The sequence below is a fragment of the Oncorhynchus nerka genome, linkage group LG24 (assembly GCF_034236695.1).
Source record: "Oncorhynchus nerka isolate Pitt River linkage group LG24, Oner_Uvic_2.0, whole genome shotgun sequence".
Lineage (NCBI taxonomy): Eukaryota > Metazoa > Chordata > Actinopteri > Salmoniformes > Salmonidae > Oncorhynchus > Oncorhynchus nerka.
Window position 1 is genome coordinate 57,605,805 of NC_088419.1, and position 27,251 is coordinate 57,633,055.

The window sequence follows — 27,251 nt, forward strand, 5'->3', positions numbered from 1 at the left end:
AATCTATTCTACCACGCCCAGAAATCTGCTCCTTTTATTCTCTGTCCCCAACGCACTAGACAACCAGTTTTGATAGCCTTTAGCCGTATCCTCATCATACTCCTCCTCTGTTCCTCGGGTGATGTGGAGGTTAACCCAGGCCCTGCGTGTCCCCAGGCACTCTCATTTGTTGACTTCTGTAACCAAAAAAGCCTTGGTTTCATGCATTAACATTAGCAGCCTCCTCCCTAAATTTGTTTTACTCACTGCATAAGCACACTCCGCCAACCCTGATGTCCTTGCTGTGTCTGAATCCTGGCTTATGAAGGCCACCAAAAATTCTGAGATTTCCATACCCAACTACAACATTTTCCATCAAGATAGACCTGCTAAAGGGGGAGGAGTTGCAATCTACTCCAGAGATAGCCTGCAAAGTTCTGTCATACTTTCCAGGTCTATGCCCAAACAGTTCGAGCTTCTAATTTTAAAAATGAATCTCTCCAGAAATAAGTCTCTCACTGTTGCCGCCTGTTATAGACCTCCCTCAGCTCCCAGCTGTACCCTGGACACCGTATGTGAATCGATTGCCCCCCATCTATCTTCAGAGTTTGTTCTGTTAGGTGAGCTAAACTGGGATATGCTTAACACCAACGGCAGTCCCACAAACTAAGCTAGATGCCCTCAATCTCACACAAATGATGAAGGAACCCACCAGGTACAACTCTAAATCCGTAAACATGGGCACCCTCATAGATATTATCTTGACCAACTTGCCCTCCAAATACAACTCTGCTGTTTTCAATCAGGATCTCAGCGATCACTGCCTCATTGCCTGCATTCGCTATGGGTCCACGGTCAAACGACCACCCCTCATCATTGTCAAACGCTCCCTAAAACACTTCTGCGAACAGGCCTTTCTAATTGACCTGGCCCGGGTGTCCTGGAAGGATATTGAACTCATCCCGTCAGTAGAGGATGCCTGGTCGTTCTTTAAAAGTAATTTTATCACCATTTTAAATAAGCATGCCCCTTTAAAAAAATGTAGAACTAAGAACAGATATAGTCCTTGGTTCACTCCAGACCTGACTGCCCTCAACCAGCACAAACACATCCTATGGCGGACTGCACTAGCATCGAACAGTCCCTGAAATTATGCAACTCTTCACGGAAGTCAGGAACCAATACACGCAGTCAGTCGGTTTTGGGACACTGTGAAGTCCATGGAGAATAAGAGCACCTCCTCCCAGCTGCCCACTGCACTGAGGCTAGGTAACACTGTCACCACCGATAAATCTACGATAATCGAGAATTTCAATAAGCATTTCTCTACGGCTGGTTAATGCTTTCCTCCTGGCTACCCCAACCCCGGCCAACAGCTCCTCCCCCCCGCAGCTACTTGCCCAAGCCTCCCCAGCTTCTCCTTCACCCAAATCCAGATAGCAGATGTTCTGAAAGAGCTGCAAAACCTGGACACCTACAAATCAGCTCTCTTTCTAAAATGATCTGCCGCCATTTTTGCAACCCCTATTACCAGTCTGTTCAACCTCTCTTTCATATTGTCCAAGATCCCTAAAGATTGGAAAGCTGCCGCTGTCATCCCCCTCTTCAAAGGGGGGGACACTCTTGACCCAAACTGCTACAGACCTATATCTATCCTACCCTGCCTTTCTAATGTCTTCAAAAGCCAAATCAACAAACAGATTACCAACCATTTCAAATCTCACCATACCCTCTCTGCTATGCAATCTGGTTTCAGAGCTGGTCATGGGTGCACCTCAGCCACGGTCAAGGTCCTAAATGATATCTTAACCGCCATCGATAAGAAACATTACTGTGCAGCCGTATTCATTGATCTGGCCAAGGCTTTCGACTCTGTCAATCACCACATCCTCATCGGCAGACTCGACAGCCTTGGTTTCTCAAATGATTGCTTCGCCTGGTTCACCAACTACTTCTCTGATAGTGTGTCAAATCGGAGGGTCTGTTGTCCGGACCTTTGGCAGTCTCTATGGGGGTGCCACAGGGTTCAATTCTTGGACCGACTCTCTTCTCTGTATACATCAATGATGTCGCTCTTGCTGCCGGAGTGAGTCTCTGATCCACCTCTACGCAGACGACACCATTCTGTGTACTTCTATCCCTTCTTTGGACACTGTGTTAACAACCCTCCAGGCAAGCTTCTATGCCATACAATGCCATACAACTCTCCTTCCGTGGCCTCCAATTGCTCTTAAATACAAGTAAAACTAAATGCATGCTCTTCAACCGATCGCTGCCTGCACCTGCCCGCCTGTCCAACATCACTACTCTGGACAACTCTGACTTAGAATACGTGGACAACTACAAATACCTAGGTGTCTGGTTAGACTGTAAACTCTCCTTCCAGACCCACATCAAACATCTCCAATCCAAAGTTAAATCTAGAATTGGCTTCCTATTTTGCAACAAAGCATCCTTCACTCATGCTGCCAAACATACCCTTGTAAAACTGACCATCCTACCAATCCTTGGCTATTACAAAATAGCCTCCAATACCCTACTCAACTAATTGGATGCAGTCTATCACAGTGCCATCCATTTTGTCACCAAAGCCCCATATACTACTGTCAGAGCAGCTCACAGACTACTGCACCTCTACATAGCCCACCTATAATTTAGCCCTACCTCTTTCCCTACTGTATTTATTTTATTTATTTATTTATTTTGCTCCTTTGCACCCCATTATTTTTATTTATACTTTGCACATTCTTCCACTGCAAATATACCATTCCAGTGTTTTACTTGATATATTGTATTTACTTTGCCACCATGGCCTTTTTTTGCCTTTACCACCCTTATCTCACCTCATTTGCTCACATCGTATATAGACTTGTTTCTACTGTATTATTGACTGTATGTTTGTTTTACTCCATGTGTAACTCTGTATCGCAATTGTAAATGAGAACTTGTTCTCAACTTGCCTACCTGGTTAAATAAAGGTGAAATTTTAAAAAAAATTAACATTTTTGACCACCATTATTCCTGTGACTACACTACCGAACAAAAGTTTGGGGTCACTTAGAAATGTCCTTGTTTTTGAAAGAAAGGCACATTTTTTGTCTGTTAAAATAACATCAAATTGATCAGAAATACAGTGTAGACATTGTTAATGTTGTAAATGGAAAAAAATGAAAAAAATAACTGAAGATCTCATACAACGCTATGTACTATGGCTGTACTACTCCCACAGAACAGCGCAAACTGGCTCTAACCAGAATAGAAAGAGTAGTGGGAGGCTCCGGTACAAAACTGAGCAAGAGGACAAGTACATTAGTGTGTCTAGTTTGAGAAACAGATGCCTCACAAGTCCTTAACTGGCAGCTTCATTAAACAGTACTGACAAAACACCAGCCTCAACGTCAACAGTAAAGAGGCGACTCCGGGATGCTGGCCTTCAGTTTCTTGGCAATTTCTCGCATGGAAAAGCCTTCATTTCTCAGAACAAGAATAGACTGACGAGTTTCAGAAGAAAGGTCTTTGTTTCTGGCCATTTTGAGCCTGTAATCCACAAATGCTGATGCCCCAGATACTCAACTAGTCTAAAGTTGTATTGCTTCTTTAATCAGGACAACTGTTTTCAGCTGTGATAACATCATTTCAAAAGGGTTTTCTAATGATCAATTAGCCTTTTAAAATTATAAACTTGGATTAGCTAATAACACAACGTGCCATTTGAACACAGTAGTGATGGTTGCTGATAATTGGACTCTGTACGCCTACGTAGATATTCCATAAAGATTCTGCTGTTTCCAGCTACAATAGTCATTTACAACATTAAAAATGTCTACACTGTATTTTTTATAAATTTGATGTTATTTTAATGGACAAAAAATGTGCTTTTAAAAAAACTAATTATGACATTTCCAAGTGACCCCAAGCTTTTGAACGGTAGTGTAATTATTTTTTTAATCCTAATCAATCTACACACAATAACCCATAATTATTATTATATATATTTTTTAACTGACATATCATATTTACATAAGTATTCAGACCCTTTACAGTCTTGAGTCTTCTTGGGTATGACACTACAAGCTTGGCACACCTGACTTTCTCCCATTCTTCTCTGCAGATCCTCTCAAGCTATATCAGGTTGGATGGGGAGCATCGCTGCACAGCTATTTTCAGGTCTCTCCGGAGATGTTCGATCAGGTTCAAGTCCGGGCTCGGGCTGGGCCACTCAAGGACATTCAGAGACTTGTCCCGATGCCACTCCTGCATTGTCTTGGCTGTGTGCTTAGGGTTGTTGTCCTGTTGGAAGGTGAACCACTACCACATATCTACAGTACAAAATCCATGTGTACTTGTGTATATAGTGCGTACGTTATCATGTGTGTGTATGCATGTGTCTGCATCTATGTTTGTGTTGCTTCACAGACCCCGCTGTTCCATAAGGTGTATTTTTACCTGTTTCTTTTAATCTGATTATACTGCTTGCATTAGTTACTTAATGTGGAATAGAGGTCCATGTAGTCATGGCTCTATGTAGTACTGTGTGCCTCCCATAGTCTGTTTTGGCATGTCTTGTGGGGTATGCATGGGGGTCCGAGCTGTGCGCCAGTAATTAAAACGCACAGCTCTGTGCATTCAACAAGTCAATACCTCTCATAAATACAAGTAGTGAGGAAGTCAATCTCTTCTCCACCTTGAGCCAGAAGAGATTGACATGCATATTAGTATTATTAGTTCTGTGTACATCCAAGGGGCAGCCGTGCTGCCCTGTTCTGAACCAATTGCAATTTTAGTAAGCCACTTTTTGTGGCACCTGACTACATGACTGAACAGTAGTCCAGGTGCGACAAAACTAGGGCCTGTAGGACCTGCCTTGTTGATAGTGCTGTTAAGAAGGTAGAGCAGTGCTTTATTATGGACAGACTTCTCCTTATTTTAGCTACTGTTGTATCAATATGTTTTGACCATGGCAGTTTACAATCCAGGGTTACTCCAAGCAGTTTAGTCACCTCCACTTGCTCAATTTCCACATTATTTATTGCAATATTTAGTTGAGGTTTAGGGTTTAGTGAATGATTTGTCCCAAATACAATGCTTTAAGTTTCAGAAATATTTAGGTTGAACTTATTCCTTGCCACCCACTCTGAAACTAACTGCAGCTCACCCTTCCATCACCAAACATTTGGCAGAGATATGGCTTCATGTCATGGCATCGTTTGGTATGTCCTTCAATAGCCAGTGAAAAACGGAATAAAGCCTTTTTACACGTGAGTGAAATCCTAAAATAAGGTTATAGAAATATTATTTCATAATTGGCTATTTTAATCTGCTAATACTTTGTCATAATGTATTATTAATAATAATAATAATGTATTAATAATGTCATAATATCAATGTATTGTCATGTCATGTACAGTAATGTGTATAATGAAACTATCACATTTAACAAAACATAAAAACTAAGAAGCACATTGAAATGCAATGGCAGTGGTGTAAAGTACTTAAGTAAAAAATACTTTAAAGGAGTTAAGTAGTTTTTGTGGGTATCTTGTACTATTTATATTTTTGACTACGTTTACTTTTACTTCACTTACATTCCTAAAGAAAATAATGTACGTTTTCCTCCATACATTTTCCCTGACATCCAAAAATACTCGTTTCATTTTGAATGCTTAGCAAGACAGGAAAATTGTCCAAATTTCTCGCAATTTATCAAGAGAACATCCCAGGTCATCCCTACTGCCTCTCATCTGGCGGACTCGCTAAATTTGTAAATTATGTCGGAATTTTGCCCCTAGCTATCCGTAAATTCAAAAAACAAGAACATTGTGCCATCTGGTTTGCTTAATATAAGAAATTTGAAATTACTTATACTTTTAGTTTTACTTTGATACTTAAGTATATTTTAGCAATTAGATTTCCTTTTGATATTCAAATATATTTAAAACCAAATACTTTTAGACTTATACTCAAGTAGTATTTTACTGGGTAACTTACTTGAGTCATTTTCTACGAAGGTATCTTTTACTCAAGTATGACATTTGGGTACTTTTCCCACCACTGGTATTTGGGTAGTCAATTGTGACAGCCTTCATTGAACGGCCCTTCTAGTCTCTCGTCAACTGAAATGATTGCCATCAGGGAGGCGGAGCCAACGGGCACAGCCGAAAGGGCGGTATATGGTCATTTACAAATGGGCTGCAGCCAGCTGTTGCTGCTGGAAATGTACGCGCGGTTGAAAGGAGCGCTCCTGAATCATTATCATCTAGAATCAGGTGGACATTTCTAGCCACGGCACCGCGTATTCACTTCAACGACAACGAATAGTTCTTGAATTTTTTTAAGACATTCAAAAAAATTGTAGAATAGACACTGCTGTCATATTTATCCGTCAATACCGGCTCAAACACAGAGTAACCTACAGTTAAGAACAGGGCAGAACGTGATACCGGAGATATATCAAAGAACAGGTGAGCTGGGAGCGGTCATTGTTTTCTTCTTTTCAAAACAATATACATTTAGCCTCCACTCAGAGTTTCCTTAAAATGATCTGTGCTATTCTGAGAAAACTGTAAATGATGGCATAGGCTAGTAACATGCTATTACTGTTTAACTCATTTATAGTAGATACTTAGGAATGCGTAACTCTGGGACATAAATACGATTATTAACCGAGTATTTTTGCATCAGAAATGCAGTAATTATTTGGGAGTCTTATGTATTATTAACAACGACACATGCAGGCCTCACAGCTGTATTTATAGTGCTGTTGCCCAGTTGTATAATTTACTAAAGACTGCCATGTGCCTGGTTATGCTATATTTGACACAGTATTCCACTTGATAGGCTACATTCAAAGGGCCAATCATCGGGAGGCCTGTTTTTATTGATGGGTTCCTCTTGGTCAAAAGAGATAGGATCAATCAAATATGTTTCTAATGTTAGCAAGAAGTTAGTTGTATTGTTCAGGCAGATGAAACGTGAGATTTCATCCAATAGAGAAAGTAGTGGGGAAAGTAAGCCTAACCCTTGCATGACAAATAATACATTTGCATTCTTTGGCTCTATCCCACTATGAGTCATCCCTAAGTCAGATCATATTTGTGTCACAATTGAAGATGAAAGGAAATGGATGGCGAGATTCTTACACATTTACAGTAGTGGAACAATAATGCCACACGTGTACCTATCAAGACACAACACTTTCAAGTCATTTTTGCATCTACACATCATAGTAATGACTGACACATACTGTGCCTATCATAAGTATTCACCCCCCTTGGAGTTCTTCACAGTTCATTGTGTTACAATGTGGGATTAAAATGTGTTTCATTGTCATTTCTGTCAACAGTGTACACATACTATTATGTAATGCCAACGTGGAATTAATGAAATAAAATAAAACATGTAAATGTTATAAAAAAGAAAACACTAATATATCTTGATTAGACAAGTATTCACCCCCCGGAGTCATGTTAGAATCACCATTTGGCAGTGATTACAGCTGTGAGTCTTTTTGAGCAAGTCTCTAAGAGTTTGCACATCTAGACTGTGCAATATTTGCCCATTATTATTTTCAAAATTCTTCAAGCTCTGTCAAGTTGGTTGTTGATCATTGCTAGACAGACATTTTCAAGTCTTGCCATATATTTTCAAGCAGACTGTAAGTAGGCCACTCAGGAACATTCACTGCCTTCTTGGTAAGCAACTCCAGTGTACCTTTGGCCTTGTGTTTTAGGTTATTGTCTTGTTGAAAGATTGGTCTCCCTCCCGGAGTCTGGTGGAAAACAGACTGAATCAGGTTTTCCTCTAGGATTTTGCCTGTGCTTAGCTCCATTACGTTTGTTTTTATCCTGAAAAGCTCACCATTCCTTGCCGATGACAAGCATACCCATATTGATGCAGCCACCACCATGCTGAAAAATATAAAGAGTGGTACTCAGTGTTGTGTTGTGTTGGATTTGCCCCAAACATAACCATTTTTATTCAGGACAAAAAGTAGATTTATTTGCCACCTTTTTGGAGTATTACTTTACTGCCTTGTTGCAAACAGGATGCATGTTTTGGAATATTTTTTATTCTGTACAGGCTCCCTTCTTTTCACTCTGTCATTTATGTTAGTATTGTAGAACCATCCTCAGTTCTCTCCTATCACAGCAATAAAACCTCATAACTGTTTTAAAATCACCATTCTTCTCTGGCAACTCAGTTAGGAAGGACATTTATATCTTTGTGGTGTCTGGGTCTATTGATTCACCATCCAAAGCCTAGTTAATTTCTTCACCATGCTCAAAGGGATATTCAGTGTCTGCTTTAAAAAAAAAAAAGACCTACAGTGCATTCTGATAGTATTCAGACCTCTTGACTTTTCCTACATTTTATTACGTTACAGCCTTGTTCTAAAATAAAAATTCAAAAATCCTGGTCAATCTACAAACAATACTCCATAATGACAAAGCAAAAACTGGTTTTGACATTTTTGCAAATATATTACAAATTAAAAACTGAAATATAATATTTACATAAGTATTCAGACCTTTTACTCAGTACTTTGTGAAGCACCTTTGGCAGCGATTACAGCCTTGAGTCTTCTTGGGTATGACGCTACAAGCATGGGACACCTGTATTTGGGGAGTTTCTCCCATTCTGCTCTGCAGATCCTCTCAAACTATGTCAGGTTGGATAAGGAGCATTGCTGCACAGCTATTTTCAGGTCTCTCCAGAGATGTTCGATCGGGTTCAAGTCCAGGTTCTGGCTGGGCCACTCAAGGACATTCAGAGACTTGTCCCGAAGCCACTCCTGCATTGTCTTGTGTCACACGGGACTAGGTGTGTGAGGTAAGAATCAGGCGCAGAGAGTTCCAAAGGGAGAAGTGCACTTTAATATGGCACCAAAAGCAATGCCCAAAACACAGGGCGCGAAAAATATGGACCAACCCAAAACACAGGGTACCAGGTCCGGAGCACGAACACACCCAAGAACACAACACGTAACACAAGAACAATCCTGCACAAAACAAAGTGGGTTTACTAGCCTTAAAGAAGGAAGCCCATCAGGCAAACACAATTAGATACAGGTGCAACTAATAAGACAAAACAAACAGAAAATGGAAAAGGGATCGGTGGCGGCTAGTAGGCCGGTGACGACGACCGCCGAGCACCGCCTGAACAGGCAGGGGAACCAACCTCGGCGGAAGTCGTGACATCTTGGCTGTGTGCTTAGGGTCGTTGTCCTGTTGGAAGGTGAACCTTCACCTCAGTCTGAGGTCCTGAGTACTCTGGAGCAGGTTTTCATCAAGGATCTCTCTGTACTTTGCTCAGTTCATCTTTCCCTCAATCCTGACTAGTCTCCCAGTCCCTGCCGCTGAAAAACATCCCCACAGCATGATTCTGCCACCACCGTGCTTCACCTTAAGGATGGTGCCAGGTTTCATCCAGATGTGACGCTTGACATTCAGGCCAAATAGTTCAATCTTGGTTTCGTCAGACCAGAGAATCTTGTTTCTCATGGTCTGAGAGTTCTCTAGGTGACTTTGGGCAAACTCCAAGCGGGCTGTCATGTGCCTTTTACTGACGAGTGGCTTCTGTCTGGCCACTCTATCATAAAGACCTGATTGGTGGAGTGCTGCAGAAATGGATGTCCTTCTGGAAGGTTCTCCCATCTCCACAGAGGATCTCTGGAGCTCCCTCAGAATGACCATCAGGTTATTGGTCACCTCCCTGACCAAGGCCCTTCTCTCCCAAAATATAATAATATTTGAAATATCCAATAAATGTCGTTCCACTTCATGATTGTGTCCCACTTGTTGTTGATTCTTCACAAAAAAATACAGTTTTATATCTTTATGTTTGAAGCCTGAAATGTGGCAAAAGGTCGTAAAGTTCAAGGGGGCCGAATACTTTCGCAAGGCACTGTATATATATATTAGCAATAAAAAATGTACAGATTTTGATTCGTCATTATGGTGTATTGTGTAGATTGATGAGGAAAAATATTAAATGAATCGTTCTTAGAATAAGGCTATAACGTAAGAAAATGTGGAAAAAAGGAAGGGGTCTGAATACATTCCAAATGTGTTGTGTCTACCAATTGGTGCCCTTCTTTTCAAGACATTGACAAGCTCCCTGGTTTTGTGATTGAATCTGTGCAAGAAATGTACTACTGGACTGAGGGACCTTACATATAATTGTGTGTGTGGGGCTCAGAGATAGGGTAGTCATAAAACAATCTTGTTAACCTCTATTATTGAACACAGAGACACACTTATTATGTGATTTGTTTAGCAAATCTTTACCCAGGAACTTATTTAGGCTTGCCATAACAAAGAGGGTGAATAGTTATATAACCAAGAGATTCTAGTTTTTTTAAATGTATTATTTTTAAATATATATATCTTCTCTTTGACATTATGGAATATTTTGTGTAGATAAATGACAAGTAAAAATCACAATGAAATTAATTTAAAACCCAATTTCTTACGCACCAACATTTGAAGAAATCCAAGGGGGTGAATACTTATGATAGGCACTGTATAGCCTTTATACGGTGCATAAATAATGTACATTTGGGGGGTGTATTGTGTGTGTCCTTCAGGCCTATATACAGGTACAGTAGTTCATTCCCATTGCATGTACAATTCCTTTTTAAATGATGCATATTTTTATGGAGAATTTTGTAAACGCTAGAGAACATTGAAACACTATTTGTATGGACTAAATTAATTTTAGATGATGCCAGTGGCTTAGAGGGTGTACATTATACTATCACAATAGGGACGCAGGATTTTCTATCATGAAGGAAAGATTTGCCGTGGAGCAAATATGTAAAGTGGAATCTGGTCCAGCGGCTGTTTTAAATGCATTTTATTTCTTGCTTACATTATTATCCTTTCATTCAGCTCTGCAAAAATCTTAACTTGGAGCAAAGCATAGCCACCAGAAAATGTGCAAGCATCAACAGAAAGGCACAAATTATATGGTTAGGATACATAAAAAAATATATTTTCAAAGTAGTATATTTACCACAGTTTCCAGTAAAACACTGAAATACAGTATTTCCAATGCTTACAACAAATATTTGTTAATCGTGAACTGAAAGGTTGAATATTTTGCATGACTTGACAACATCTGTGTTTGTTATTCTTGTTCTCTAGTTGCTTTTCCATGGACAGCAATATGTTTGTTTCTGAAAGAGAGCATCTTTGACCTTTTGGTTTTTTAATAAAACCACTAAACTTGGGCACTCAGTATTGAACCTGTTGCCCCTGGTGCAGTCATGACTACATCTCTGTCTCTCTCTGTCTCTGTCTCTGTCTCTCTCTCTCTCTGTGTCTCTCTCTCTCTCTGTCTCTCTCTGTCTCTGTCTCTCTCTGTCTCTGTCTCTAAGCTGAGACACGACACTATGGTCTTGACATGTCTCTGTGGTTCACAAAAATCCCAAAGCTCTTCCAGAAAGATCAGGTGTCCTGTCCATAGTGTGTGTCTATTCTGACTCAATCCAAAATATACAGGCAATTTAATTATCTCCTGTTAAAATTAGCCAGATATTTCCTCACCTCTGCTTTGCAAATGTCCAGCCAGGGAGTCGTTGCAAATAACAAAGCGCATAAACTGTCTGACCATGCTGTGTCACATTTGAGTTTTAAATAAACATGGGGTGAAATATAGATTTCTTAACCATAAATTAGTCTTGCAAATTGATACTGCATTGGCCCACTGCATTGCTTTTAGAAGATTTCACACAAACCTTAATCTGTGATAAATTCAGCGATGAATGAAGTGTTAACTTTTTTATAATAATTTGCATTTTATGTCAAGGTTTGCGGGGGCTTTATGTATTGGGTTATGCAAATATGATTCCTGCTTTCTATTTTGGGCCTGGTTTCTCATCTTGCCATTGAACTGAAATGACTGGAGCATCAACAACTAATACTGAAAACACTCTGCTTTTATGCATTTTCCCAGCTAATATTGTATGGTAGCGTTCATCTAAGAGTATGGTTCTCTGTTCACTGTTATTGGCCTTAAAGGGGAAATGTATGCTTTCTCCTTCTGCAAGGGGTGAACATTAGCAAGTTTCCATTTCATGTATTTAATGGAATGTGGAATGACACAGTTGTTATTGTCATGAACATATACAGCAATGATCCGTGTTCATGAGTAAGTTCCCATTTAACGTTCACCGGTATTGCTATAATTAAAGCCAGTGTGTTAGTGAGAAGTACCACACCCCTGTATCAAGTCCTCCACTCACTCATATTGAAGTAGTGCTACAGTGTTGACTGGTAATGACAAAACTGTTTGTTGTCGGTGTTCTTCACCCTGTGGTGTCCCAGTGAGACACTCAGCAATTTCTCTGGGGACAGCCAGGGTGTCTTTGGGAGAGAGGGCCTGACTGTGCTAGAGGCCTGCTCTGTTAGTGTGTATGGTCTCGTTTCCACTGTCTGGCCTCTGGGAAGGTGTCAGAGGAAGCTGCACTCTGTCCCTAGGAGCTCGAGACCCTGGGGCAACTGTGTGTGAGTGCAATTATTGCAGTATTACAGGACACAAAATGTTATTTTCTATTCCACTTACTGTATACAGTATATCATCTATAGATTACCACAGGCATTTTCCTGGTCTTGAATACCATGGTCTCTTGAGTGGCAAAAAGTAATTGGATTCCATCCTATAGTGTGTGAACAAGATCATTGGAAATTAAAACCGTAACATTTGCTCTACCCCCCAAGGCAGCCAAATGTACATTCTCAACAACACTCCAATGGTTTTTAAAGAGAGTGAAACTCAGGTACATTTCTCTCTAACTTGACTTTTATGAGCCTATTTGAGACCTCAAGTGGCGGTTGTCATACGGACTACGTTATCCAGAATTAGCTGACATGATGCGTGTACAGGTTTACTGGCTTCGACGCTGGGGGTTTGAGAAACCCTCAAAACAACAGTGAGGACTTGGCCCTCACCGTTGTTTTGAGGGTTTCTCAAACCCCCAGCATAAAAGTCAAGTTAGAGAGAAATGTACCTGAGTTTCACTCTCTTTAAAAACCATTGGAGTGTTGTTGAGAATGTACATTTGGCTGCCTTGGGGGGTAGAGCAAATGTTACGGTTTTAATTTCCAATGATATTGTTCACACACTATAGGATGGAATCCAATTACTTTTTGCCACTCAAGAGACCATGGTATTCAGAAGGGAAGATAAATGCTATATTTGCCCGGATGTGTGGTGTGTAATTCTGAGAGAAAGGAACTTTCTGTAAACCCCAATGTGATAAAGATCTCTCTGGCCTCTCTGTAGCTCAGATCTTCCACTTCCCTCTACTGTCTTCATTTACATCAGAGGCGAGATGATCTCTTCTGCAGAACTGTACATGCTAGTCATGTAGAGTTCTCCTCTCAGTTGCAGAAAACTATTGTCTTTTTTTATTCAGTACAATGCAAGATGGTGCAATCCTAATTGGTGCAGTCATTTGGTGTGTTCTTGGTGGACCTCTTGTTTGTGCAATCCAATAGCTGAGCAGTTACAACTATTTTGCCCCAGTATCTGTTACTAGTTTGCTGTACTAAAGATTTAGGAGACTTGTCTACTTTCTAATTCTGTCAGTCTTAATAAAGTGGTATTATTCAGAGAAGTTTCAGTAATCGAAAATGGAGTACCAACGATGGATATTTTTCCACACATTGATTGATTCTGTTCTATTTTACAGTTTGAGGTGTAAGTGTCTTGTCTTAGAGGCTGACTCCAGTGGATACTTTATAAGGTAATGACGGGGGGCACAGAGGTGGATTCCTCAGAAATGCCCTGAATGCCTGTGTGCCAAGCGTGGGCAAGGGGGCAGCGGGCACTCTGGGGGTCGTGGGAACACCGGCACCATATCCGCTCACTCACCATTTGGATGTGGCTTCTAAATATAGATGCCATACGTGTCCAACATGAGAAGGGAAACTCCTCTGGGCTTTGCATCCGTAGAGACAGTACAGTACAGTCAGTTACTGCCAGCTGAGGACAGGGACGCAGAGAGTTGTACTAGACGTAACTTTCTAATCTCGACAGTGTACTTATCTGATGTTCAAAGTTTTTTTATGATATATTGTGGATACCATTGTTATGCTCAATGTCATTTATAAATGTGACGTTCCTGATCTTATATATTGCTGTGTTTACAACGCAATTATATACAGGCCAATGGTGATTTTGAAATAGTTACAGAGTTTAATGGCTGTGATAGGAGAAAACTGAGGATGGATCAATAACATTGTAGTTACTTCACAATTGTAGTTACAACACCATAGTGCCCATCATAAAGCTAAGGACCCTGGGACTAAACACCTCCCTCTGCAACTGGATCCTGGACTTCCTGGCGGGCCGCCCCCCAGTTGGTCAGGGTAGGTAACAACACATCCGCCACGTTGATCCTCAACACAGGGGCACCTCAAGGGTGTGTGCTCAGCCCCCTCCTGTTCTCCCTGTTCACTCATGACTGCATGGCCAGGCACGACTCCAACGACCTCATTAAATTTGCCGATGATACAACAGTGGTAGGTAGGCCTGATCACCGACAACAACGAGGCAGCCTATAGGGAGGAGGTCAGAGACCTGGCCGTGTGGTGCCAGGACAACAACCTCTCCCTCAACGTGATCAAGACAAAGGAGATGATTGTGGACTACAGGAAATAGAGGACCAAGCACGCCCCCATTCTCATCGACGGGGCTGCAGTGGAGCAGGTTGAGAGCTTCAAGTTCCTTGGTGTTCACATCACCAACAAACTAACATGGTCCAAGCAAACCATGACAGTCGTGAAGCAGGCACAACAAACCTTTTCCCCCTCAGGAGACTGAAAAGATTTGGCATGGGTCCTCAGATCCTCAAAAGGTTCTACAGCTGCACTATCAAGTGCATCACTGCCTGATATGGCAACTCCTCGGCCTCCGACAGCAAGGCACTACAGAGGGTAGTGCGTATGGCCTAGTACATCACTGGGGGCCAAGCTTCCTGCCATCCAGGACCTCTATACCAGGCGGTGTCAGAGGAAGGCCCTGAAAATTGTCAAGGACTCCAGCCACCTAGTCATAGACTGTTCTCTCTACTACCACACGGCAAGCTGTACCGGAGTGCCAAGTCTAGGTCCAAGAGGCTTCTAAACAGCTTCTACCCCCAAGCCATAAGTCTCCTGAACATCTAGTCAAATGGCTACCCAAACTATTCACATTGCCCCTGACCTCCCCTCTCCACACCACTGCCACTCTCTTGTCATCTATGCATTGTCACTTTAATTAACTCTACCTACATGTACATACTACCTCAATTGATTTGATTTAACCTAAATGAAAAGAAGGAAGCTTGTACAGAATACAAAATATTCCAAAGCATGCATCCTGTTTGCAATAAGGCACGAAAGTAAAACTACAAAACATGTGGCAAAGAAAATATCTTTATGTCCTGAATACAAAGTGTTATGCTTGGGGCAAATCCAACAAAACACATCTTTGAGTACCACTCTTCATATTTTCAAGCATGGTGGTGGCTGCATCATGCTATGGGTGCTTGTTATCGGACAAGGACTAGGGAGTTTTTCAGGATAAAAAGAAACAGAATAGAGCTCAGCACAGGCAAAATCCAATAGGAAAACCTGATTCAGTCTGCTTTCAAACAGACACTGGGAGACAAATTCCCCTTTCAGCAGAACAATAACCGAAAACAAAATGTCGAATTAACACTGGAGTTGCTCACCAAGACAACACTGAATGTTCCTGAGTGGCCTAGTTAGAGTTTTGACTTAAATCTGATTTAAAAATCTATGGCAAGACTTGAAAATGTCTGTCTAGCAATGATCAACGACCAACTTGACATAGCTTGAAGAATTACAAAAATAATAGCAGATATTGTGCAATCCAGGTGTGTAATGGTCTTAGAGACTTACCCAGAAAGATTCACAGCTGTAATCGCTGCCAAATGTGATTCTAAGATATATATATACAGTTGAAGTCGGAAGTTTACATACACTTAGGTTGGAGTCATTAAAATTCGTTTTTCAACCACTCCACACATTTCTTGTCAACAAACTATAGTTTTGGCAAGTTGGTTAGGACATCTACTAAGTCATTTTTCCAACAATTGTTTACAGACAGATTATTTCACTTATAATTCACTGTATCACAATTCCAGTGGATCAGAAGTTTACATACACTAAGTTGATTGTGCCTTTAAACAGCTTGGAATATTCCAGAAAAGGACATCATGGCTTTAGAAGCTTCTGATTAGGCTAATTGACATACTTTGAGTCAATTGGAGGTGTACCTGTGCATGTATTTCAAGGCCTACCTTCAAACTCAGTGCCTCTTTGCTTAACATCATGGGAAAATCAAAAGAAATCAGCCAAGACCTCAGAAAAAAAATTGTAGACTTCCACACAAGTCTGGTTCATCCTTGGGAGCAATTTCCAAATGCCTGAAGGTACCACAATCATCTGTACAAACAATAGTACGCAAGTATAAACACCATGGGACCATGCAGCCGTCATACCGCTCAGGAAGGAGAAGCGTTCTGTCTCCTAGAGATGAACGTACTTTGGTGCGAAAAGTGCAAATCAATCCCAGAACAATAGCAAAGGACCTTGTGAAGATGCTGGAGGAAACAGGTACAAAAGTATTTATATCCACAATAAAACGAGTCCTATATCAACATAACCTGAAAGGCCGCTAAGCAAGGAAGAAGTCACTGCTCCAAAACCGTATAAAAAAGTCAGACTACGGTTTGCAACTGCACATGGGGACAAAGATTGTACATTTTGGAGAAATGTCCTCTGGTCTGATGAAACAAAAATAGAACTGTTTGGCCATAATGACCATCGTTATGTTTGGAGGAAAAAGGGGGATGCTTGCAAGCCGAAGAACACCATCCCAACCGTGAAGCACGGTGGTGCTTTGCTGCAGGAGGGACTGGTGCACTTCACAAAATAGATGGCATCATAATGACGGAAAATGAAGTGGATATATTGAAGCAACATCTCAAGACATCAGTCAGGAAGTTAAAGCTTGGTTGCAAATGGGTCTTCCAAACGGACAATGACCCCAAGCATACTTCCAAAGTTGTGGTAAAGGGGCTTAAGAACAACGAAGTCAAGGTATTGGAGTGGCCATCACAAAGCTCTGACCTCAACCCCATAGAAAATTTGTGGGCAGAACTGAAAAAACATGTGCGAGCAAGGAGGCCTACAAACCTGACTCAGTTACACCAGCTCTGTCAGGAGGAATGGACCATAATTCACCCAACTTATTGTGGGAAGCTTGTGGAAGGCTACCCAAAACGTTTGACCCAAGTTAAACAATTTAAAGGCAATGCTACCAAATACAAATTGAGTGTATGTAAACTTCCGACTTCAACTGTATGTAAATATATATATATTTTTTTTTACAAATGCTAGAATTTATCTTACAGTTCGACATTACGTTTTGTAATGTATTTTGTGTAGATCGTTGACAAAAATTACAATTAAATCAATTTGTAACACAACAAAATGTGGAAAAAGTCAAGAGGTGTGAATACTTTCTGAATGCCCTGTACTGTCACACCCTGACCTTAGTATTCTTTGTTTTCCTTGTTATTTTGGTTAGGTCAGGGTGTTACATGGGTGATGTATGTGTTTTGGTCTTGTCTATGGGTTTTGTATGTTTATGGGGCTGTACACTTTCTAGGTAAATTGTATGTCTATGGTTGCCTAGATTGGTTCTCAATTAGAGGCAGCTGTCTATCGTTGTCTCTAATTGGGAACCATATTTAGGCAGCCATATTCTGTGGGTGATTGTCTATGTCTATGTCAGTTGCTAGTGTCAGCACAGTTCTTATTATAGCTTCACATTCGTTTATTGTTTTGTATTCAGTGTTCAGTGCTTTCTTTAATTAAAACATCATCATGAACACATACCACGCTGCATTTTGGTCCGCTTCTTACGACGATCGTGATATGTACAAACATTCACTTATTTTCACTATAATCTTCTCAATCCCAACTGTTATTTCCAGCCCTACCACTCAGTGGGCTGCCCTTAGTTATTACATCCACATGACCAGGCCCGTATGTCGCTACCATCTTTTTTTCTGAACCTGAACATGGGAGAAGAGGGGGTGGTGTAGAACTCTCCCTTCTGGAAAACACACTGTTTAACTTCCGCTGGTTTCACCAGGGCCTGTTGTACCTTACAGGCTGACTGGTTTATATTTGTAACCCTGCTAGCTCTGGTCCCAGGTTAACCCAGACTGAGGGGTGTCAGACTGCTCTAACTTTATCCCCCATCGCCTCATCAGAGTATAAATAAACAGGCTGCCACGACAAGGGGGAAGGGTGGGACTTAGGTCGCTTAAACAAAACACATGACATTTTCCCATCAGAATTGTCTGAAGGTTAAGACCCATACTGTACGGTGGTTGGTGCTCTTATTTTGATAAGGTTGAGTGGCACCACTGTGTATGGGCCGTACCCGTAACCCTTTATGAAGTGGCCAGAGGTCTCAACCATATGGTTTGCTTTTTGAAAGTTAGCTAGGTTTGATTGTGTTGATTGTGTGTAGGTTTGGCTGTTGATGTTGCCTTGAGATCTACAAAATACTATGTATCTCAATGGGCTATCCTGATGAAATAAAGTTAACGTAATTAAACGTTTTCATTACTAGGATGACATTTGAATGCTGTGCTGAAAAGGGGATGAGTTCAAATGACTGAGTTTAGATTTTTTTTAAATATACATATATATCTATTTTCACAGTGTTAAGCCATCTGTCAGACACGCAGACCGTAAACACAATGGGAAGGAAGAAAATACAAATCTCTCGTATCCTAGACCAGCGGAATCGACAGGTACAACTCCTTAATTATTCTATCACTTTTGATTGATTACTACATTTGACATGGTATAGTTAAACAGTCACAGACCAAATAATACATGTACCAATATATTTCTGTTCCCAGGTGACATTCACCAAGCGTAAGTTTGGCCTGATGAAGAAAGCGTATGAGCTGAGTGTACTGTGTGACTGTGAGATCGCCCTCATCATCTTCAACAGCACCAACCGTCTGTTCCAGTACGCCAGCACTGACATGGACAAGGTCCTGCTCAAGTACACAGAGTACAGCGAGCCTCACGAGAGCAGGACCAACACAGACATACTGGAGGTATAAATACAGCTCCACGCATTACTCAACATGTTCTCCTGTACGTGTCGTAATCTGTTGCATAACTATATGCAAGGTTACAATTACATTCATTCCCAATAAAGACACACTGTTGAGAGTGCTTTGATGTTGGAATGCATACGTTTATGAAATGCTTACTTGGGCTCCCCCACAAAGCATTGAAATAACAACGTTGGTACAGTCCACTTCGGTATTGTTAGGACATCCCCAAGAATCAATAGTATAAATAGTGCTGTCGTATCCTTGAGGTAATGTCTGTGTGCTGCTCTTTCCTCTGTCCTGCTACTGTAGACTCTGCGGAGGAAGGGCCTGGGCCTGGACGGGACAGAGCTGCTGGACACGGAGGAACCCATGCAGGTGGCAGCGGAGAAGTATGGCCCACACAGCGAGGGCATGGACCTCTCCCTGGCCCGCCAGCGCTACTACGTTAGTACTCACACGGGTCTTATCAGACAGGTGCTGTCTGAGCCAAAGGCTGTACATTAACTGAAGTTGTTTCATTGCTATCTTTTATTCTGTGAATAATGGCTACATTTGAGAAAATGATTCCATTGAACAGTCAAACCATTCATGTGACTCAGTGAGGACTTTAGCTCTGCAATGCAGCTGCAATGAACCTAACTTTCAAATCTTAACTCAAACAGACACTCTCTCATATTTCTCCTCAGGCCCCCTCCTTGCACTCACCAGAGGCCCAGTTCCTGGCGTCTACTGGCTGTGAGAATGGATACCCCAACTCCTCCAACCCCAGCCCGAGCTCCCACAGACCCCCGGCCTTCAAGCCCCTGGGCCCCAGACCAGGCTCAGCCAGCCCTGCAGGGCCCCACTGCCATGCTGCCTTCATGTCCCCACACTCAGGTGACCTGGCCCCCTAGTTCCTCTTTGCAAACATTCCTAGAGTGTTAGAGGTACCATTCTTGACAAGATTTGTCTACAGAATGGCTGGCGTGAATGAGTGTCCATGAGTGTAAGTCCATCTCAGTTCTGTGCAGCCAGCTGTGCACACAGGAAGTGAGTGTGTGTGTGTGTTGTCTGAAACAGTCCCCACAAGTGAAACAGCGTCTGGAGGCTGATCTGTGGTTTCTGAGCAGTGAGTGTGTTGCACCTGCTGGTCATCTCTGCTCAGCTGAACCCCTCACTCTTCACACCATATAGTTATTAGTAGACATGTGTAGAGATGCCACTCAGTGGTGTGTGATCGCAACCAAGCTTTGTAGTCAATTAAATCAGCATTTTGAAAGACTATACACTACTGTACGATGCTTGTAATATGCCCTTTTTATCAATACAGATCAGAGCTAAATGTATGATAAAAATAAAATATGTATTATGCTTACTACCGGTAAGTTAATGTGTGAATACATTTTTTTGTTATCAGGTTGACATTAATATTGTACGTTTTGGTAATCTGAAGTAATCTGAAGTGGCAGACGTCTATTAGAGATCCAAAATGAACTTTTACAGGCAGAGCGAGTGAGAGAGATTGAGAGAGAGTGATTAAGTGTTCTGTCGGTGAGTGAAACATCTTGTTCTCACTTCCTATTTGTGTTCTCTCTGTTCAGGTATTGGCAACTCTATGTTCTCCCATGGCAACCTGAGCCGGGCCTTGGAGATGAAGACTCCTCCCCCTTTGAATCTGGGCAGTGAGAACCGGCGGACAGAGAGCCACCCAGGCATGGGTGGCACACGCGCCAACTTTAGCAGTTCTGTAAGGATCTCTTAAATCCTACTTGTCAGTCATAACGCGAGGTTAGCATGAGGTACTGCAGTACTGCAGGCTACATAGTTCCACTACCACTCATGGTGATTATGAAGGAGCAATCAGAGAGCAGGGTTATTACAATGTCATTATGAAGGGACCAATCAGAGAGCAGGGTCATAACAATGGCATTATGATAATGTAATTATGAAGGACCAATCAGAGGACAGGGTTATGATGATCTCATTATGAAGGGATCAATCAGAGCGCAGGTTTATGACGATATCCTTATGAAGGACTAATCGGAGAGCAGGGTTATGACGATGCCATTATGAAAGGACAATCAGAGTACCAACCACACTCACATGGCCTGTATTGTTTTGTAGATAGCTTTTTAAAAGTAATTCATGAATATATTAGGCATATTTACTTTGGATGGTGCCCACATTGACCATGTCCACGCTTATAAATATCTGGGCAATTGGATTGATGAAAAGCTATCTTTTAAAAATCATATTGAGGAGTTAGTTAAGAAGTTGAGAATTAAAATGGGCTTCTTCTATAGATATAGGTCATGCATCTCGTTAAATAGCAGAAAGCAGATTATTCAGTCAACATTCCCACCGGTTTTAGACTATGGCGACATCATCTATATGAATGCAGCTGCCACTACATTAAAGCCATTAGATGCAGTTTTTCATTGCACATTGTGCTTTATTATGGGAGACCGGTTCAGTACACATCAACGCATTCTTTAACAAAAAGTAGGCCGGCCGTCTTTGAAGTTGTGGAGGTCGATTTATTGCTCTCTTTTTATTTATAAAGCTCTCTTGCAAAAACATCCCCCGTACCTAACATCATTACTAACTTTAAGACGTATGAGTTACCATACCCGGTCTCAGGGATGGCTAACTCTGGAGATCCCTTCAGTCTCTTTGGCAGTTCAAATTGTTAATTGGGGACCTCTTTGCTGAGAAATGTGATTGTTTTTTCTTGAGTGTGTTTTTTTTTGTGGTAATCTTGTATATTTGTATCATGTGGTATTTGTAAAGTGTGTATTTGCAGGGCTCCCTTGTAAAAGAGACCTTAGTCTCAATGGGACTCCCTGCTAAGACAAAGAAAAAATATCTCTCTCCATGTGATGTTCAGAGAGGCCTACTGTACCCGGGCATGCACCCAGGGAACCACATGCTGGCAATGGGGAAGACAGGTCTGCTGACTCATGGTCTGGGGGGCTACAGCCTCTCCTCTGCTGGACCATCTGGTAAGGCTGCAGCTCTGCTCCTCTTAAATCTTCACCTGCTTCTTAGTTAGTGATATACAATAATTCTCCTCTTCCCTCCCAGACTACAGTCACCCAGGTTTCTCCCATGCTGTGAGTCTACATCGTGGGACTGTGAACCCATGGCAGACAGCACAACCACAGGAGCAGCATGTACCTCACCTCAGCCCAGCGTAAGACCACTGATATTTTATTTAACGAGGCAAGTCAGTTAAGAACAAATTCTTATTTTCAATGATGGCCTAGGAACAGTGGGTTAACTGCCTTGTTCAGGGGCAGAACGACAGATTTTTAACTTGTCAGCTCGGGGGTTCAATCTAGCAACCTTTCAGTTACTGGCCCAGCGCTCTAACCACTAGGCTACCTGCCACCTCTACACTCTAACCACTAGGCTACCTGCCGCCCCATATACACCTTACTCAATTACTCAGTGTTCGCACAGTGATGGACCTGATAGTGTTGTGTGTCCTCTAGTGGCCTCTGTAGGAAAAATAGCAAGTGAAGATTCATTTCATACTATATCATGCATGCATATACTATTCTCTTTTCTCTGTCCGCTTGCTGTGTACCAGGATGTCCAGTGGAGGGTGCTCTTTTCCTTCTCAGTCCTCAACCCCCACCCCTCCTCCTCACCCCTCCCTCAACCTCAGCATCAAATCGGAGCGCTGCTCCCCGGAGCACATCTGCTCCCCGACCTCACCGCCCGTGCGCCACTTGAGGCAGCACTCTCCAATGAGCACCTCCAATTCCGCTCACCACACCCCCCAGGAGCCCTACCCAGCCAATGAGAGAGAGGATTTCCCCAAAGGAGGTGTTCCCTACCCGGCTCAGCACGGGGCAGAGGAGAAAGGAGGGCTGCCCCTGAGGCAATTAGAAATCAGCGACGGGTGGCAAAGATAGCTGGCAGCGACTACCACACACAAAAATCCTGCCACATGGTTTCCAACACACAGAGAGAGGTGAATGGGGAGATGGGGTTCACTCGTCCACATCATCCCAGAGGAAAGAAAGACCCCCCTTAAAGCTGGGCTGGACTCTCCATTATAGGCAATGAACATGTGGCACTGCCTCTCTGATTTTGATACAGTGGAGAAAATACAGTGGGTGTGTTGTTGTTGGGTTTGGTTGGTTTGTCTGCGTGTTGGTTCAAAGGGGTGTCAAACCACACATCTATGTGGTTCTCTCCTCCTGCTTGGGCTACAGCACAGAGCAGGGCAGGGGTGAGAGCATCAGTCATTTAGCCACGTAGCTTAGAGCACAGTGTTTCAGATTAATGCTTCACATTCAGGTCCCCATTTAATGTACATATATATAACTTTAATGCTTAGTTTATCCTTCAGCCCAAAATCAATGAAGTGGTCAGCTCACAGGAGACCAATTAGGGAGCAGCAAGGTTCTATTCATCTGTCGTGGTCTCAATGGGCATGGCCTCGTGATAGTGAGTGGGAAGTTGGTCTGGATAGGAATTGATCACAGAAAAACAAAAATGTAATCTGCACTTATGGATTTTTGTATTGAAAATCTGTGCATTTTTAAGTCTCTCAGGGATTTAGATCATTGGTTCCTTTACAAAGGTTTAGTGTTGCTTTTAATAATACTGAGCAAAGCTGTTTGTTTTTACACTATATCCTGCATAGTTTCATTATTTATTTTTGGGCACTGGCCTTAATCATGAAAAATTATGACATCAATTTAAGACCAAAGGATATGGAATGTGTTTATTTTCTTAATTATGAATATTAAATATAAACCAAAGTTTAGCATCTAATGTATTTCTAAAAATATCTAAAGGCATGTAAGAATTATCCATCAGTAGTAATCATTATACATCTTCATCTATTCCCCCTTGTGAACAATTAAGGTCCATATTCAGTATAACCATTTTATAAAGTTGAGCTTTTCTTTTGTTTAAATCAATGAAAAAGCTCAGGGCTGGACTACCGCATTTGGAGTCACTGGGGAACCGACCTCCAGGTCCCCTGCTTTTCAACATATTTTGTATTGGAAAAATTTGCAGTTTTATATCAAATCAAATGGTGTAGTAGACCTTACAGTGAAATGCTTACCTTACAAGCCCTTAACCAACAATGCAGTTTTAAGTAAGAGATTTTTTTTTAAGTAAGAGACAAGAATAACAAACAATTAAAGAGCAGCAGTAAATAACAATAGTGGAGCTACATACAGGGGGTACCGGTTACCCCGGTGTCGAGGTAATATAGTTACCCCGGTGTCGAGGTAATATAGTTACCCCGGTGTCGAGGTAATAGAGTTACCCCGGTGTCGAGGTAATATAGTTACCCCGGTGTCGAGGTAATATAGTTACCCCGGTGTCGAGGTAATATAGTTACCCCGGTGTCGAGGTAATATAGTTACCCCGGTGTCGAGGTAATAGAGTTACCCCGGTGTCGAGGTAATAGAGTTACCCCGGTGTCGAGGTAATATAGTTACCCCGGTGTCGAGGTAATATAGTTACCCCGGTGTCGAGGTAATAGAGTTACCCCGGTGTCGAGGTAATATAGTTACCCCGGTGTCGAGGTAATAGAGTTACCCCGGTGTCGAGGTAATATAGTTACCCCGGTGTCGAGGTAATATAGTTACCCCGGTGTCGAGGTAATAGAGGTAATATGTACAGTGCCTTGCGAAAGTATTCGGCCCCCTTGAACTTTGCGACCTTTTGCCACATTTCAGGCTTCAAACATAAAGATATAAAACTGTATTTTTTTGTGAAGAATCAACAACAAGTGGGACGCAATCATGAAGTGGAAGGACATTTATTGGATATTTCAAACTTTTTTAACAAATCAAAAACTGAAAAATTGGGCGTGCAAAATTATTCAGCCCCCTTAAGTTAATACTTTGTAGCGCCACCTTTTGCTGCGATTACAGCTGTAAGTCGCTTGGGGTATGTCTCTATCAGTTTTGCACATCGAGAGACTGAAATGTTTTCCCATTCCTCCTTGCAAAACAGCTCGAGCTCAGTGAGGTTGGATGGAGAGCATTTGTGAACAGCAGTTTTCAGTTCTTTCCACAGATTCTCGATTGGATTCAGGTCTGGACTTTGACTTGGCCATTCTAACACCTGGATATGTTTATTTTTGAACCATTCCATTGTAGATTTTGCTTTATGTTTTGGATCATTGTCTTGTTGGAAGACAAATCTCCGTCCCAGTCTCAGGTCTTTTGCAGACTCCATCAGGTTTTCTTCCAGAATGGTCCTGTATTTGGCTCCATCCATCTTCCCATCAATTTTAACCATCTTCCCTGTCCCTGCTGAAGAGAAGCAGGCCCAAACCATGATGCTGCCACCACCATGTTTGACAGTGGGGATGGTGTGTTCAGGGTGATGAGCTGTGTTGCTTTTACGCCAAACATAACGTTTTGCATTGTTGCCAAAAAGTTCAATTTTGGTTTCATCTGACCAGAGCACCATCTTCCACATGTTTGGTGTGTCTCCCAGGTGGCTTGTGGCAAACTTTAAACAACACTTTTTATGGATATCTTTAAGAAATGGCTTTCTTCTTGCCACTCTTCCATAAAGGCCAGATTTGTGCAATATACGACTGATTGTTGTCCTATGGACAGAGTCTCCCACCTCAGCTGTAGATCTCTGCAGTTCATCCAGAGTGATCATGGGCCTCTTGGCTGCATCTCTGATCAGTCTTCTCCTTGTATGAGCTGAAAGTTTAGAGGGACGGCCAGGTCTTGGTAGATTTGCAGTGGTCTGATACTCCTTCCATTTCAATATTATCGCTTGCACAGTGCTCCTTGGGATGTTTAAAGCTTGGGAAATCTTTTTGTATCCAAATCCGGCTTTAAACATCTTCACAACAGTATCTCGGACCTGCCTGGTGTGTTCCTTGTTCTTCATGATGCTCTCTGCGCTTTTAACGGACCTCTGAGACTATCACAGTGCAGGTGCATTTATACGGAGACTTGATTACACACAGGTGGATTGTATTTATCATCATTAGTCATGTAGGTCAACATTGGATCATTCAGAGATCCTCACTGAACTTCTGGAGAGAGTTTGCTGCACTGAAAGTAAAGGGGCTGAATAATTTTGCACGCCTAAGCTGCGTAAGTTAACTTTTGTCTATGAAAAAACACTTTTTATTGCTTGTGTGAGTTTGTGTTTTTGATTATTCTTTTTTTAATGATGTTTGTGTAGTATGTATGCACTGGATTTTTGGTGTGTTATTGTTTCATTTATCCATTTTGTGTTTAAAAAGTCTGCAAAAATGTATAATGTAAAATGACCTTGTATCCATTTTGTTTCTCATTGTGGGTTTGTGTGTACATTGAAGTTAACTATTTTGTCCACAAGAGGGCAACATATTTCACACTATCACTCTGGAGGCAAGACAGAATGCAGGACAGAATCAACCATTACTAGTGGTTGTTAATTCATCTGACAAAAATGACAGGTTCAAGCAGTGAACTGTGATGGTATTAAGATAAAACTGCATCATTAGTGTATTGAAGACATACACATAGAGCACTTCAAGTTATGGTTGACAACATGAAATTAATTTGTATATATGTGTCCATATTGACACAAATTACACTGAACAAAAATATAAACACAACATGTAAAGTGTTCGTCCCATGTTTCGTGAACTGAAATAAAAGATCCCAGAAATGTCTCATACACACAAAAAGCTTATTTCTCTGAAATGTTGTGCACAAATTTGTTTACATCCCTGTTCGTGAGCATTTCTCCTTTGCCAAGGTAAACCATCCATACGACAGGTGTGGCATATCACGAAGCTGATCATTACACAGGTGCACCTTGTGCTGGGGGACAATAAAAGACCATTATAGGAACGCAATGCCACAGATGTATCAAGTTTTGAGGGAGTGTGCAATTGGCATGCTGACTGCAGGAGTGTCCAGCAGGGCTGTTGGCAGAGAATTGTATGTTAATTTCTCTGCCGCCTCCAACGTCATTTTAGATTATACTCGTCGTCCTCACTAGGGTCTTGACCTGACTGCAGTTCGACATCTTAACTGACTTCAAAGGGCAAATGCTCACCTTAGAATGCCATTGGCATGCTGGAGAAGTGTGCTCTTCACGGTTTCAACTGCACCGGGCAGATGGCAGGCAGCGTGTATGA

The 27,251-nt window shown here is 41.8% G+C and overlaps 1 protein-coding gene across 2 annotated transcripts; it reads left to right on the forward strand.

Moving 5' to 3' along the window:
* Positions 1-6,175: 6,175 nt before the first annotated feature.
* LOC115108270 (myocyte-specific enhancer factor 2B-like) lies at positions 6,176-26,785 on the forward strand. Of its 2 annotated transcripts, none has more exons than XM_029632406.2 (9): positions 6,176-6,440; positions 18,729-18,820; positions 18,932-19,135; positions 19,448-19,612; positions 19,825-20,014; positions 20,719-20,864; positions 22,005-22,119; positions 22,202-22,310; positions 22,710-26,785. In XM_029632406.2, exons 2-9 carry the CDS (start codon positions 18,767-18,769, stop codon positions 23,035-23,037), a joined length of 1,311 nt encoding a protein of 436 aa, XP_029488266.1. In that variant the 5' UTR covers positions 6,176-6,440; positions 18,729-18,766; the 3' UTR covers positions 23,038-26,785. The 2 variants fall into 2 exon arrangements, with proteins under 2 accessions (XP_029488266.1, XP_029488267.1); XM_029632407.2 differs by having other exon boundaries at positions 19,448-19,582.
* Positions 26,786-27,251: the final 466 nt, after the last annotated feature.

Coding starts and splice junctions, on each gene's coding strand:
- LOC115108270 (XM_029632406.2), top strand. CDS start 18,767: ATGGGAAGGAAGAAAATACAAATCTCTCGTATCCTAGACCAGCGGAAT. Junction 19,136..19,447: donor CCAACACAGACATACTGGAG/GTATAAATACAG, acceptor CTGCTACTGTAG/ACTCTGCGGAGGAAGGGCCT. Junction 19,613..19,824: donor ACACGGGTCTTATCAGACAG/GTGCTGTCTGAG, acceptor ATTTCTCCTCAG/GCCCCCTCCTTGCACTCACC.